Source organism: Pan paniscus, chromosome 13, assembly GCF_029289425.2.
Source record: "Pan paniscus chromosome 13, NHGRI_mPanPan1-v2.0_pri, whole genome shotgun sequence".
Classification (NCBI taxonomy): Eukaryota; Metazoa; Chordata; class Mammalia; order Primates; family Hominidae; genus Pan; species Pan paniscus.
This window is the reverse complement of record NC_073262.2, coordinates 103759357-103774877: the sequence shown is the minus strand read 5'-3', so window position 1 is coordinate 103774877 and position 15521 is coordinate 103759357. Positions and strand designations below refer to the sequence as shown.

Sequence of the window (15521 nt, the reverse complement as noted above, 5' to 3'; positions counted from 1 at the left end):
TAAAAAAGATACACAGGATACATTAAGTGAAAAATGGATTATTAAATATATGTATAATATTGATTCTGTGAACTTAAAAATGTATATTTGTGTACATATACTTACACATGTATTAATAAATGCTTAAATATAAAAGAATCTGGAGGCATAAAAATCAAACATTAATAGCAGCTATCTCTGATACTTGAAAGAGGAAATTTCATTTTATATTTTTTGTATTTTAGCAATTATATATTAACAGAACAAACAAACAAACAAAGAAAAGCCACAAAATAATCTATGTGATATATCTATCTCAGTTTAAGGCATTTAGCAAGAACTTACTAAATTGAAGTTATCACCATCCTCATCAAATTCAATGATGGCTGAACAGTTCAAATCTATTTGGAAGTCCAAATTAATATAAATATTTGGTTTGATTATTATTATTTATTTATTTATTTAGATGGAGTCTCGCTCTGTCACCCAGGCTGGAGTGCAATGGCACGATCTCAGCTCACTGCAACCTCCGCCTCCCAGGTTGAAGCGATTCTCCTGCCTCAGCTTCCTGAGTAGCTGGGATTACAGGTGTGTGCCACCACACCTGGCTAATTTTTATATTTTCAATAGAGACAGGGTTTCACCATGTTGGTCAGGCTGGTCTCCAACTCCTGACCTTGTGATCCGCCTGTCTCGGCCTCCCAAAGTGCTGGGATTACAGGCGTTAGCCACCATGCCTGGCCGAGTATTTTAAACTTCTATTAAATTAAGCCCAAGTTATTAGAAAGCTTTTCTGGGGTGGGGGGCAGGGTCTTGCTCTGTCGCCCAGGCTAGAATGCAGTGGCAAGATCTCGGCTCACTGCAACCTCCACCTCCCAGGTTCAAGCAATTCTCCTGCCTCAGCCTCCCGAGTATCTGGGACTACAGGCATGCACCACCATGACCAGATAATTTTTGTATTTTTAGTAGAGACGGGGTTTCACCATGTTGCCCAGGTTGGTCTTGAACTCCTGATCTCAGGTGATGCACCCACCTCGACCTCCCAAAGTGCTGGGACTACAGGCATGAGCTACCATGCCCAGCCCAGAAACCTTTTTCTTTTATTAGCAAATAAACCAAGTCCAAGCAAGAGCAAGTAAGCAGCTCTCCTAACAGGATCATAGGGATATTTGGATTCTCACTTACCTCATCTGTACAATTATCACCAAGGATAAAATTGCTATCAGGGAGCAAATGGAAAGAACACCAATTGTTTTTAATTCCTATGCAAATCTACTAGGTCTCCTATTTTCCCTTTAAACAGGCTTCGGAATACTAATTCTCATCACCTCACCAGTGTTTTAAGAAACATGCTATCATTTCAGGAATTAATTCGCTTCTCAGTAGTTTTTGCTGGAGAGCACAATATTAGGTAGAGAATGACAGACATGAGCTACACCAGCTGACTAATCCGGGCAAAATAAGTTTCCAGGTGCACATAGCACAAAGACTGAGTCGTAAGATATCCGTAAGGGGACTGCCACACAAAGAGGGCTTCTATTAGGCCACTGCCCTACTCAAAACATTCATGATGTCCCACCACACACAGGACAGATTCCAAGCCTCTTGGATAAGACTGAAGCCCTCCATCACAGCCCATCAATCCATTTCCTGGAGTTCCGAACCACAGCCATGTGCCTCATCAGTGAAGACTGAGTCTCAGCTCTCACTTCAAGGAGGACTCAAGACAAGCAAAAGAAGTAAACTTTTGCTGGGTGCAGTGGCTCATGCCTGTAATCCCGGCACCTTGGGAGGCCAAGGTGGTGGATTACTTGAGGTCAGCAGTTTGAGACCAGCCTGACCAACATGATGAAACGTTATCTGTACTAAAAATACAAAAATTAGGCTGGGCGCCATGGCTCATCCCTGTAATCCCAGCACTTTGGGAGACCGAGGCGGGTGGATCACCTGAGGTCAGAAGTTTGAGACCAACCTGGGCAACAGAATGAAACCCCATCTCTACTAAAAATACAAAAATAAACTGGGTGTGGTGGCACAAGCCTGTAATCCCAGCTACTCGGGAGGCTGAGGCATAAGAATCACCTGAACCCAGGAGGCGGAGGTTGCAGTGAGCCGAGATTGCACCACTGCATGCCAGCCTGGGTGACAGAGCAAGACTCTGTCTCAAAAAAAAAAAAAAAAAGAAAAGAAAAGAAAAAAATTAGCTGGGTGTGGTGGTGCGTGCCTTTAATCCCAGCTACTCAGGAGGCTGAGGCATGAGAATTACTTGAATTCAGAAGGTGGAGGCTATAGTGAGCCAAAAGTGTACCACTGCACTCCGGCCTGGGTGACAGAGTGAGACCCCGTCTCCAAAAAAAAAAAAGAAGTAATCTTTTTAAAAATGATCTATGGGATCAAGTGCTAATGTTTTAAGAGAGAAAACAGCTCATGCGGGTTGAAATGACCCATCTTTAAATTGCACGTTTTCTTTCTTCGGAAAGGGGGGATATCATCTGTAGAGTATCCAGATTTATTAAATAGGCTGTAAGACAAGAACTTATTTACCATTCCTCTTCCTGCTGCTAGATATTTGGTTTAACATGGTTCATTATCATGGTTGGATGAATGTTTAACATGGCCTGGTTAGAGCTCCATTCCATTTCAGTTATAAACATCACATCTCTTAACATATGGCCAAGATGATGAAGCTGATGGAGTACGATGGTGTTCAAACTTAGATAAGCTAATTCAATAGACAACTAGAAATGCCAATGAGTCTATCGTAAGAGTTTAACCAGTTTTTATTTTGAGAGCTTACTTAGATTATGTAGATAAAGGAAATGACCAACTCTAAAAATGCAATATTTGTACTAGAATTATCAAGCATTTATAAATAATGAATATTAAAAAAAGGTGGTCTTACGTTGAGTGCCAAGCTGTTCCTTAAGTCTTTGTTCTTTACTTCTCCCATTATGGAGCTTCAAATACAAAGAATAAGGTCATACTTCCTGTTAGTTATTTCAGAGGTACACTGTACATTACACCTCTTTAAATGTCTCAATAGGATTCTTAACTCAGGAAAAAAATAAAAATATTGTCCCGACAGTTAAATTATCTAAAGAATAGCAAGAGCTGTTAACTCCATAAATCCCATATCATATTACCAAAGAACAGGGAAATTCTGCTTTTAAAAGACGAAAATAGGCCGGGAGCGATGGCTGACACCTGTAATCCCAACACCTTGGGATGCCAAGGTGGGTGGATCATCTGAGGCCAGGAGTTCCAGACCGGCCTGGCCAACATGGTAAAACCCCATCTCTACTAAAAATACAAAAATTTGCTGGGCATGGTGGCGTGCCCCTGTAATCCCAGCTTCTCAGGAGGCTGAGGCAGGAGAATTGCTTGAACCTGAGAGGCAGAGGTTGCAGTGAGCTGAGATGGTGCCATTGCACTCCAGCCTGGGCAACAAGAGTGAAAAGTGAAACTCTGTCACAAAAATTTAAAAAAAAGAAAAGAAAAATATGCTAAGCTAGCATATTAGAATGTTTCAAAACAGCCCAATAAAATCTGATGTTACAGTATAGTATAGTTGCTAGCATAGCTCCAGGTTAGGATAAGCTGTTGGAACATGAGATTGACATTCCACCTGTTCCTTCAACACAGGGGCAAAGTACAGCATGGTTAAGAGTCGGATTTCTAGGCCAGACAGACCTGGCTAGGAATCCTAATTCTGCCACTTATTAGCTATGTAACCTCGAGCAAGTTATTTAACTTCTGTATGTGTGTTTCTTCATATGCTAAATGAGGATAATAATAGATACCTTACAGATTTTGTATGAAGATTAAATGCACACAAAGCACTCAGCACAGTGCCAAGCACATGGAAGTACATAATAAATGTCCAGTTATTGCTTTTCTATCATTGCCTAGCTACACATAAGCAACATATGGTCCTGATTCTTGATAATCAAATATTCTTGATAAACCACTTCTGAGGGCTAGAGTAAGAGTAATCAGAGAATGAAAGATTAAACCGACCCTTTCTCTTCTCAGATGACAGGTCCTATGTAAGATACACATACCACATGCTGTCAACCCATCTGAGACACTCAGCTTTCAAATGACAGTTCTTCTCTGAAGCTAACCTAGCCAAAAGAGTGAAGTACACTATCTGTTAAGCTGTGTCAGTAGTTAAGTCTGTGTGTCTAAATTAAAAACATGTAAGCTGCCTTTTTCACTAATAATTAGTAACTTAGCCAGAGGCTGATCATATCAGATAGAAATTGGCCGTGTGCATAGATGTGTATTCACTTTTACATATTATTAGAGAGAGGTAACATATCAAATCAAAGATGGATTTTAAAAGCATTGTATTGTAGCCATATAATTTTTAAATTCTTTTTTTTTTTTGAGACAGAGTCTCACTCTGTCGCCCAGGGTGGGGTGCAGTGGCGCCTGCAACCTCTGCCGCCCGGGTTCAAGTGATTCTCCTGCCTCGGCCTCCAGAGTAGCTGGGATTATAGGCGCCTGCCACTGCGCCTGGTTAATTTTTGTAGTTTTAGTAGAGACAGGGTTTCACCATCTTGGCCAGGCTGGTCAAGAACTCCTGACCTCGTGATCCACCTGCCTCGGCCTCCCAAAGTGCTGGGATTACAGGTGTGAGCCACCATGCCCAGCCATAATTTTTTAATTCTATAATATCTTGTGGTATCCTGTGGCATTTAATCATACAGTAACTTTTGAAGCACTTCTGCAGCCTCATATGAATTAACTTCTAGGTATTCGGCTCCTAAACCTTTTAAGAAAGTCACTGCATTCATATGCCATAGTGCCTGCTTACTAAATGAATGAATGAATAATCAGGGTCACTTTTTTGTTTTTCTTTTTTTGAGACGGAGTTCCACTCTTGTTGCCCAAACTGCAGTGCAATGGCACAATCTCGGCTCACGACAACCTCCGCCTCTCAGGTTCAAGTGATTCTCCTGCCTCAGCCTCGCAAGTAGCTGGGATTACAGGCATGCACCACCACACCTGGAAAATTTTGTATTTTTAGTAGAGACAGGGTTTCTCCATGTTGGTCTCAAACTCCCGACCTCAGGTGATCCACCTGCCTCGGCCTCCCAACGTGCTGAGATTACAGGTGTGAGCCACCGCGCCCGGCCTTAGGGTCACATATTACATATAGAAAGTTTAAGGAGAAACTAATATGCAAAGCATATGGGCTCACAACAGGCTACATAGCAATGAATATGCTTCATTTACAAAATAGAAACACAATAGTAAAAATATGGCAGGTTTTTAACTAAGAATGACAATATAATTTATATTAGACAGACAATAGCAGAGAAAGCTCAGAAAACCTGGATCTGAATCCTAAATCTGCTTTTTCTCATTATTTGGTATTACAGAGACTCAGAAGGACAAAACAAAGCACATTTCATTCTTTTAAAAAATATATGCCAGGCCAAGTGCAGTGGCTCATGTCTGTAATCTCAGCACTTTGCGAGGCTGAGGCGGGCAGATCACCTGAGGTCGGGAGTTCAAGACCAGCCTGACCAACGTGGAGAAACCCCATCTCTACTAAAAATATAAAATTACTCGGGCGTGGTGGCACGTGCCTGTAATCCCAGCTACTTGGGAGGCTGAGGTGGGAGAATCGCTTGAACCCGGGAGGTGGAGGTTGCGGTGAGCCGAGATCGCGCCATTGCACTCCAGCCTGGGCAACAAGAATGAAACTCTGTCTCAAAAAAACAAAAAGTATGCTCTAAGATATGGTATGACAAGTATATAGTTTATTATATACATCACAGTGCAGTGAAAGGAGTATGGGCTGGGCCCAGCTCTGCTAGTAGTTAGAAGTAGACAATTAGTTAATGTTCTTTAGGGCTAAGTTTCCTTATTTTGTTCATTAAGGGAGTTGGATAATATAATCCGTAAATCCATTTTAGCTCTGAAATTGCATTGCTCAGTAGTGTCTCTTACAGACATATTCTCCAAGAAACCATTTATATTACAAGAGTGGTCAATGTTTTCATTACATATTTTAATGAAAGCATATATATATATAAATAAATATATATATAAATATAAATAAATATATATATATATATTTTTTTTTTCTTTTAGAGACAAGGTCTCACTCTGTCACCGGGGCTGGAGTGCAGTGGCACATTCACACCTCACTGCAGCCTCAACCTCCCAGGCTCAAGCAATTTCTCCCACCTCAGCCTCCCAAGTAGCTGAGACTAAAGGCACACCACCATGCCCAGCTAATTTTTGTATTTTTTGTAGAAATGGGGTTTTGACATATTGCCCAGGTTTGTCTCGAACTCCTGGGCTCAAGCGATCCGCTTGCCTCGGCCTCCCAAAGTGCTGGGATTACAGGCGTGAGCCACCACACTCAGCCAAAAGCATTTTTTTCCTTCTCTTTTTTTAGGGCTTTCTGGCAAAAACTGAAAAGCCTGCTAGACAAATTCTAAAAGAGCTGTTAACACTGCCAAAAGCATTTCTAATTTAACCATGAAATTGTACCCGGGTCTAAGTCCTCACTACAAACTCCACATATCTATATGAACATGAGGATAAGATTACACCAAGATTTAACTTCTCAAGATAAAAGATTAACTAAAGAACAATTCCGATACCTTGTACTAAGTACTACGAACACAACAACCATAAGTGACTATATGATACTTATGCTCATGAACACCCTCAAAAATCTTTTGTTTCATCACTCAATAACAAAATAACTTTTGCTGAAATCATTAAAATTAGCTCAGTAAAAAAAACAAATGCACAAAGAAGTACAAGGATATTTATTTTATAGCATTATTAGTAGTAACAAAAGATTGGAAAGCATCTAAACATACAGCAACAAGAAAGGGCAAACACATTATAACACATTTAGAAAATGAAACGATTTAATCATTCAGAATAATGATTAAGTAGAGGCAGTTCCATGTTAATCACATGGAACAATTTCCAAGAATTTTCAGATCAGGACAATGGGCATAGGGTGCTATCATTTGTAGAAGAGAAAAAAGCAAAAATGAAACATATGTGTAGACTATCTCTGGATAGTTACAGAATGAACTAGTTCACAACAGCTGCCTTTAGGAAAAATAATTGGAGGTCAGTATTATAGGGGTAGGAAGAAAACATTTTTTTTGAGACAGAGTTTTGCTCTTGTCACCCAGGCTGGAGTACAATGGCGCGATCTGGCTACTGCAACCTCCACTTCCTGGGTTCATATGATTCTCCTGCCTCAGCCTCCCAAGTAGCTGGGATTATAGGCACCTGCCACCATACCTGGCTAATTTTTGTATTTTTTAGTAGAGATGGAGTTTCACCATGTTGGCCAGGCCAGTCTCGAACTCCTGACCTCAGGTGATCCTTCCGGCTCGGCCTCCCAAAGTGCTGGGATTACACGCATGAGCCACCGCACCCGGGCAAAAAAATACTTTTAAAACCTCTTGTAGTACATTTAAATTTTTTTCCATAGGCATGGTGCATCTATTTTTATTTTTAAAGTTACATTTTCTTTTTTTAAGTTACAATTTCAAGTGAATAAATGAACAGTGAAAAAAACGTCCAATTGTCCAACTGTATGTATGTGTATATATATATATATATATATATATATATATATATATATATATATATATAAAGATACAGATGCAAACCCACATAAAAAAGAGTCTAGAAGGAAATATACCAAAATGCTAACAGTGGTTGTCTTTGGGTAGTGGAATATAGGTGATTTATTTTCTTTTATCTTTCTCTATAGTCTCCAAATATCTCAATGAACATGTATTAGCTTTGAAATATAAGAAGTTACACGTTTTTAAAACAAATACACATTTCTATCACAATTTTTTCAGATATTAAATAAAGCACATGCTGTGAGAATATGCATATTTTTATTAGAACTCTGAAACGGTTTCATGCTGGGATTCCATATGTTTTCTCCAGACTCACCCTGAAGTTATTTGAAGGATCCTTGAGACTCTTTTGGATTGCTGCTTGGAGAACATTCCTGTAACTTGTCCCTGCTCCTTGAACTATAAAAGCAGAAGGGAGGTACTGAGTTAAAACTTATAAATTATTATCAAATAAATCTTCAATAGTGGTTCAGTCCAAGGTCAATCACCATCTTTCAAAATACCCTAAACTTTCCAGCCACCTTACTGAATTCAAAATTTCAGATGACTCTTCGACCAAACATCATTAAGAATGGAGTATAGGGCGCCCTGGCCCGCCCCGCCGCTGCCGCAGCCCCCGCCCCCGCCGCAGCCCCCGCCCCCAGCCCACCCGGCCCACCCAGCCCACCCGGCGCCTGGCTGCAGCGTGTCAGCGGCGCGGCCTCCGCGTCGCAGCAGCTGCAGCGTTTATGTCGGGTCGCGGGGTCTCGCGGCAGCATGAGGGACTACCTATCAGCAGCGGCACCGGCTACGTGGTCGAGGACGGGTTCACCGCGCTGAAGGGGTGGGTTGCCCCTCCACACCTGTGGGTTTTTCTCGTTAGGTGGAATGAGAGACTTGGAAAAGAAAGACACAGAGGCAAAGTATAGAGAAAGAAAAAAGGGGGCCCAGGAGACCGGCGTTCAGCATATGGAGGATCCCGCCGGCCTCTTAGTTCCCTTAGTATTTATTGATCATTTTTAGGTGTTTCTCGGAGAGGGGGATGTGGCAGGGTCATAGGATAATAGTGGAGAGAAGGTCAGCAGATAAACACGTGAACAAAGGTCTCTGCATCAAGAACAAGGTAAAGAATTAAGTGCTGTGCTTCAGATGTGCATACACATAAACATCTCAATGACTTAAAGAGCAGTAGTGCTGCCCGCATGTCCCACCTCCAGCCCTAAGGCGGTTTTCCCCTATCTCAGCAGATGGAACATACAATCGGGTTTTATACGGAGACATTCCATTGCCCAGGGACTGGCAGGAGACAGAATGCCTTCCTCTTGTCTCAACTGCAAAGAGGTGTTCCTTCCTCTTTTACTAATCCTCCTCAGCACAGACACTTTATGGGTGTCGGGCTGGGGGACGGTCAGGTCTTTCCCTTCCCATGAGGCCATATTTCAGACTATCACATGGGGAGAAACCTTGGACAATACCTGGCTTTCCTAGGCAGAGGTCCCTGCGGCCTTCCGCAGTGTTTATGTCCCTGGGTACTTGAGATTAGGGAGTGGTGATGACTCTTAACGAGCATGCTGCCTTCAAGCATTTGTTTAACAAAGCACATCTTGCACAGCCCTTAATCCACTTAACCCTGAGTTGACACAGCACATGTTTCAGGGAGCACAGGGTTGGGGGTAAGGTTACAGATTAACAGCATCTCAAGGCAGAAGAATGTTCCTTAGTACAGAACAAAATGGAGTCTCCTATGTCTACTTCTTTCTACAAAGACACAGTAACAATCTGATCTCTCTTTCTTTTCCCCACACCGCGCAGCAGCTCTTCGCCAGCGACGAGGGACTCACCTACAACGACTTCTTGATTCTCCCAGGATTCATAGACTTCATAGCTGATGAGGTGGACCTGACCTCAGCCCTGACCCAATGGTCACACTGAAGACGCCGCTGATCTCCTCCCCCATGGACACTGTGACAGAGGCCGACCTGGCCATCGTGATGGCTCTGATGGGAGGTACTGGTTTCATTCACCACAACTGCACCCCAGAGTTCCAGGCCAGTGAGGTGCAGAAGGTCAAGAAGTTTGAACCGGGCTTTATCACACACCCCGTGGTGCTGAGCCCCTTGCACACTGTGGGTGATGTGCTGGAGGCCAAGATGCATCATGGCTTCTCTGGCATCCCCATCACTGAGACGGGCACCATGGGCAGCAAGCTGGTGGGCATCGTCACCTCCCGAGACATCAACTTTCTTGCTCAGAAGGACCACACCACCCTCCTCAGTGAGGTGATGATGCCAAGGATCAAGCTAGTGGTGGCTCCAGCAGTGTGAGGTTGAAAGAGGCAAATGAGATCCTGCAGCTTAGCAAGAAAGGAAGCTGCCTATCGTCAATGATCGCGATGAGCTGGTGGCCATTATCACCTGCACCACGCTGAAGAACCAAGACTACCCTGTGGCCTCCAAGGATTCCCACGAGCAGCTGCTGGGCGGGGCAGCTGTGGGTACCCATGAGGATGACAAATACCGCCTGGACCTGCTCACCCAGGTGGGCGTCGATGTCATAGGCTTGGACTCGTCCCCAAGGGAACTCGGTGTATCAGATCGCCACGGTGCATTACATCAAACAAAAGTAACCCCACCTCCAGGTGATTGGGGGGAACGTGGTGACAGCAGCCCAGGCCAATAACCTGATTGACGCTGGTGTGGATGGGCTGGGCAGGGGCATGGACTGCGCGGCTCCATCTACATCAACCAGGAAGTGATAGCCTGCAGTCGGCCCCCGGGCACTGCTGTGTACAAGGTGGCCAAGCATACCCAGAACTTTGGTGTGCCCATCATAGCCGATGGCGGCATCCAGACCGTGGGGCATGTGGTCAAGGCCCTGGCCCTAGGAGCCTCCACAGTGATGATGGGCTCCCTGCTGGCCGCCACCATGGAGGCCCCTGGCGAGTACTTCTTCTCAGACGGAATGCAGCTGAAGAAGTACCAGGGCATGGGCTCACTGGATGCCATGGAGAAAAGCAGCAGCAGCCAGAAACAATACTTCAACAACGGGGATAAGGCGAAGATCACGCAGGATGTCTTGGGCTCCATCCAGGACAAAGGGTCCATTCAGAAGTTCGTGCCCTACCTCATAGTGGGCATCCAGCATGGCTGCCAGGATATCGGGGCCCACAGCCTGTCTGTCCTTCGGTCCATGATGTACTCAGGGGAGCTCAAGTTTGAGAAGCAGACCATGTCAGCCCAGATCGACGGTGGCATCCATGGCCTGCGCTCTTACGAGAAGTGGCTGTACTGAGGACAGCGGTGCAGGGCGAGGTGGTGGAGGGAGTGCACCCCAGTGTCCACCTTCGGGCACAGCCTCCCTCCATAACTGAGTGGTCCACAGATTTGCACTATGGGTTCCCCAGCTCCTTTCCAGGGAGAGAGGAGGGGAGGCTCTGAGGGGTCTGCAGCCCCCCTCGCTGGGCATCCCCTGCAGAGTCAGGACTGCTCCCTGGGCCAGGCTGCCCTGGGAGCCCCCCTGAACCCAGGCAGCTGGGCTCTCAGGCCCTGCGCCTGCCTCAGGTCTTTCTTGCTGCAGCCTGCTCCAGCCCAGCCCCCACCTCAGGGACAGACGGCCCCTCCTGGCTTCTCCTATAGGGCACCTCCCTGTCCCCAGCCCCCCAGGAAATGGTGCTCTCCTGGCCCTGCCTCTGGCCCTTCCCAGGCCGCTGCCCCCTCAGGCATGTGGCACTTCTGAGCTCCAGACCTAGGCCAAGGGGAGGACTCTGCCCCCTTCCCCAGCTCTGGGCTACCCTTGGGTCCTGCTCCTCAGGCCACTTCCCAGTCCCTGGCCCTGGGGAGGAGGCTGCCCTGGTCATGGCTGCCTGCCTGTCATTCCTGACTCACCACCGTCCCCAAGTGTACCATTCCTGCCCTCTCCTCAGCTGCAGTTGAAGGCTTTAACTTTACACACTTTGGGATCACTGTTGCGTCCCTGTGTGTTAAATAATCGGAATAAATCAAGCAGGTCTCAAAAAACAAAAAACAAGAATGGAGTATAAATGCTACTTCTGTTTTTGATCTTTGATCAGTCATTTAGAGTATGTTGGGGTAAAAGAGTGCTCTATAGATCAATGAGTCTCAGCCATGCCCTTTAGGCTGTGATGCTATGGTGGCAGTGAACTTGCTAACAAAGCCCAAGCTGAGGCTGAGTCTAAAAGACAATGAGGAATGCAAGTAAAGCAGAAGGCCAATGTGAATCTGGTCCCTTTTATCAAGGAAGAAATCAAATGTGCTCTTTTCCATAAGAAGGTTTTGTGAAACTTGGGACACATGCAAGGAAGGTATGAGACCCAAATGACATCACCCGAAGTTGGATAGTGGTTGTGAGGCCAAATACCAGAGCAAGGCAGTAGGGTTCAGCATACATGCAAAACCCCTGAATGTTCATAGCTCTGCCAGCCTGTGCAGATCCCAGATTCTTTCTTGAAGACTGAAATGTTAAGAACTGCTTGGCAGCATTTTGCAGAGATCATGAATATACAGGGCAATGGAGTTGGCAGATCTGGGATATGAAGAATATAAAGGGACGTGATTTCTAGCCACAAGCTAAAGGAGGCTTTGGTCATCCGGGTTCCATTCCATCCACCTATCCAACAAATGAATATTTATCAGTCATGATGCCCACCCCCATGCACAGAGTACTTCCTCTAGACCACTGAGAGGCCAAAATTCTTACCAGACTGCTTGTACTTCTGGATTTTTGTCTTCAGGTCTATTCTGTGGATGTTCTTTAGGCATTTTTCTAATAAATCCAGTTGATCTGGGGCAACCAGATTTAGTTTCTCCAACTCAACCACAAGGTCCAAGAAACTCTAAGAGAACCACCAACAAAAAACAAATGTCAATAGAGCTAGCTAGGCCAGGTGCAGAAGTTCATACCTGTAATCCCAGCACTTTGGGAGGCTGAGGCGGGAAGACTGCTTGAGCCCAAGAGTTTGAGACCAGCCTGAGCAAAATAGTGAGATCCCCATCTCTACAAAAAATAAAAAAAATAAGCTGAGTGTGTTGGCACACACCTGTGGTCCCAGCTACTCAGGAGGCAGAGGTGGAGGATCACTTGAACTCAGAGGTCAAGGCTGTAGTGAGCAGTGATTGCGCCACGGCACTCCAGCCTGGGCAGCAGAGCGAGACCCTGTCTCAAAAAAAAAAAAAAAATAGAGCTGACTAATAAGCCCCAAATGCAAACCTCAGTCCATGTGATTTACAGCAGTAAGAAAATGTGACAAGATGAGCCCTTTCAGTGACCTTCAGTGATCTTAAACCAGACATCTCTGTCATGAGCAACTTAGACTCCTGATTTTTACTCAGAACAGAGGTGGTGGTAAGTCTTTTGGTCATCAATCTGCTCCTTGGTTGCAGACAGACACGTGTGCCATGTTGTGTCATTGAGAAGGACCGTGAAAGAGCAGGGCTGAAAAGACAATCCTCCTAAGTTCATTATTTTCCAAAAGGCCAGGCTGGTGTCATAGTGAAAAACTCTAAGGGCTTCTCTGAAAAAGGAGAAGAAAGGTAGCTGGGGAAAGACTTTATGAGAAAAATCACATGTTATAGTTTTAAAGTTCCCAAAATATTTGAATCAATGTTGGGCCTTCCAACTCATTCTGACGTTCTGACTCAGGGGGTTATAAAAAAGTGAAATTACAACAAGGTTTGAGTATTCTGCTATTCATTTACCTTGGGCCACAGTGATTATGAACAAACGATATTTCAGAAACAGGCATTGCTTTGGGATCTATTTCCTTTGCATTTAACATTTAGTTACTGAAGTGCTATCTTTATTTTTGAAAATAATAATCATAATTTAGATATATATAAATGGCTGGGAGAGACAATTACTAGGAGAAACCAAAAAGGGAGTTCTAGTTTCATTTTCCTTCCCATTTTGCATTTGATGGGACTTAAGAAACAAAACTATAATCATTAGGAACATGAGGAAATTCTCAAGCAATGACTTATCTGAATCGTTACAGGCAAGCACTGGCCTGCCTATTTTGAGGACCTATTGTCATATTTTAGAAAAAATAGGTTCTCAAACATTTCCTGGCCTATCCTTAGGTCAACAGTACCATGTAGGGCCAACTGGAATGTTGTTTTATTTTATTTTATTTTATTTTGTTTTGTTTTATTTTATTTTATTTTATTTTATTTTTGAGATGGAGTCTGGCTCTGTAGCCCAGGCTGGAGTGCAATAGCACAATCTTGGCTTACTGCAACCTCTGCCTCCCGGGTTCTAGCAATTCTCCTGCCTCAGCCTCCCAAGTAGCTGGGATTACAGGCGCCCACCACTATGCCCAGCTAATTTTTGTACTTTTAGTAGAGATGGGGTTTTGCCATGTTGGCCAGGCTGGTCTTGAACTCCTGACCTCAAGTGATCTGCCCGGCTCAGCCTCCCAAAGTGCTGGGATTACAGGCATGAGCCACTGTGCCCATGAGCCATTGTGCTAGGCCAACTGGAGTTAAAAAAATTTTTTTTTTTTGAGACAGAGTCTTGCTCCGTTGCCCAGGCTGGAGTGCAATGGTGCAATCTCGGCTCACTGCAACCTCCGCCTCCTGGGTTCAAGTGATTCTCCTGCCTCCACCTCCTGTAGCTGGGATTATAGGTGCCTACCACCACGCCCAGCTAATTTTTTGTATTTTTAGTAGAGACGGAGTTTCACCAGGTTGGCCAGGTTGGTCTCAAACTCTTGACCTCAGGTGATCTGCCCACCTCAGTCTCCCAAAGTGCTAGGATTACAGGCGTGAGCCACCGTGCCTGGCCATGGATTTTAAATATTTTTCTAGCAATCATGACATCCCCGAGATCTTCACCACTACCTGGTCTTCTTTTCTTCCTTTTTTTTTTTTTTTTTTTTTTGAGATGGAGTCTTGCTGTCACCCAGGCTGGAGTGCAGTGGTGCCATCTCAGCTCACCGCAAGCTCTGCCTCCCAGCTTCACACCATTCTCTTGCCTCAGCCTCCCGAGTAACTGGGACTACAGGCGCCTGCCACCACACCCGGCTACTTTTTTTGTATTTTTAGTAGAGATAGGGTTTCACCGTGTTAGCCAGGTTGGTCTCGATCTCCTGACCTCGTGATCCACCCACCTTGGCCCCCCAAAGTGCTGGGATTACAGGCATGAGCCACTGCGCCCGGCCTCCTGGTTTTCAACTCTAAATCTCTACTTTTACCATTTCCCAGATACACCAGTCACAAGAACCTCCCCCCACCCCACTCCTACATGCAGCCTAGACCCCACAATGACCTTGAGTCAGCTGAGGAGAAATAGATGGCAGTAGGAGAGCGATACTGTAGTGGACTAGCACCTCCTTCCTGTTTCCACCCAGCGCAAGCAGATGGGATGTCTTCCCCACACCCCCATCAAACCAGGGAGGGAAACACATATGAGCCAGACCTATGAATTTTACAGAAACAAGGATAAAATCCAAGGATGAAAGAAACATCCAAGACCACACCAGAAGATGTTATAATCCTATTTCTTCAATTCATAAACCAATTATCTTCCCATTCATGTTGTTTAAAAGCCACCTGAGATGTCTGACTCCCACTATAGTGGCGGCAGACTGCCTGCTTCCCTCTCTCTGTATCAAAGAGTAGCTCCCACTTCTGATAGGCTCCTGGGACCATGAACCAAAAGAAGAAAACTCACCTTCTCCTTGCTTATCTTGCCTCGGCCCATGTAATCCTTCATGAGGAAAATTAATGAGGACACATCAGATTTATCCAAATCCTCACCAATCTCTGCCATCAGCACTCTGCAAACCAGACAAGTTCATTTAGTTAATTCAGACATCAGTCCTAAGACAACTCCAAGTGCCCACGCCTCCCCTATGCAACAATGGATTAAAAGACTAGTTCTTGCCCCTGTGTAAATGTGTCCCTCCCT

General features: G+C 44.8%; 1 protein-coding gene, 1 non-coding gene and 1 pseudogene across 17 annotated transcripts in view; 1 reads left to right on the top strand and 2 right to left on the bottom strand.

Annotated features, from left to right (window-relative positions):
• CFLAR (CASP8 and FADD like apoptosis regulator) overlaps positions 1–15521 on the bottom strand; it is a 58842-nt gene that overhangs the window by 24458 nt on the left and 18863 nt on the right. For 12 of the 16 annotated variants that reach the window (XM_034954793.3, XM_063595519.1, XM_063595518.1 and 9 more), the window contains 4 exons: positions 15285–15390; positions 12315–12450; positions 7936–8018; positions 2882–2936 (listed from right to left, as the gene is read on the bottom strand). In XM_034954793.3, the coding sequence (XP_034810684.2) occupies positions 2882–2936; positions 7936–8018; positions 12315–12450; positions 15285–15383 (373 nt within the window). In that variant the 5' untranslated portion in view covers positions 15384–15390. Of the gene's footprint in view, positions 1–2881; positions 2937–6754; positions 8019–8524; positions 12225–12314; positions 12451–14879; positions 15030–15284; positions 15391–15521 lie in introns of those variants that run through there. The other 4 variants (XR_010109534.1, XR_010109533.1, XM_063595527.1 and 1 more) reach the window with 3 other exon arrangements.
• LOC112439146 (U7 small nuclear RNA) lies at positions 6392–6454 on the bottom strand. The gene has a single exon (XR_003027448.1). It is a non-coding gene; the product is annotated as a U7 small nuclear RNA (small nuclear RNA).
• Positions 9309–10889, top strand: LOC100975456 (inosine-5'-monophosphate dehydrogenase 1-like; annotated as a pseudogene).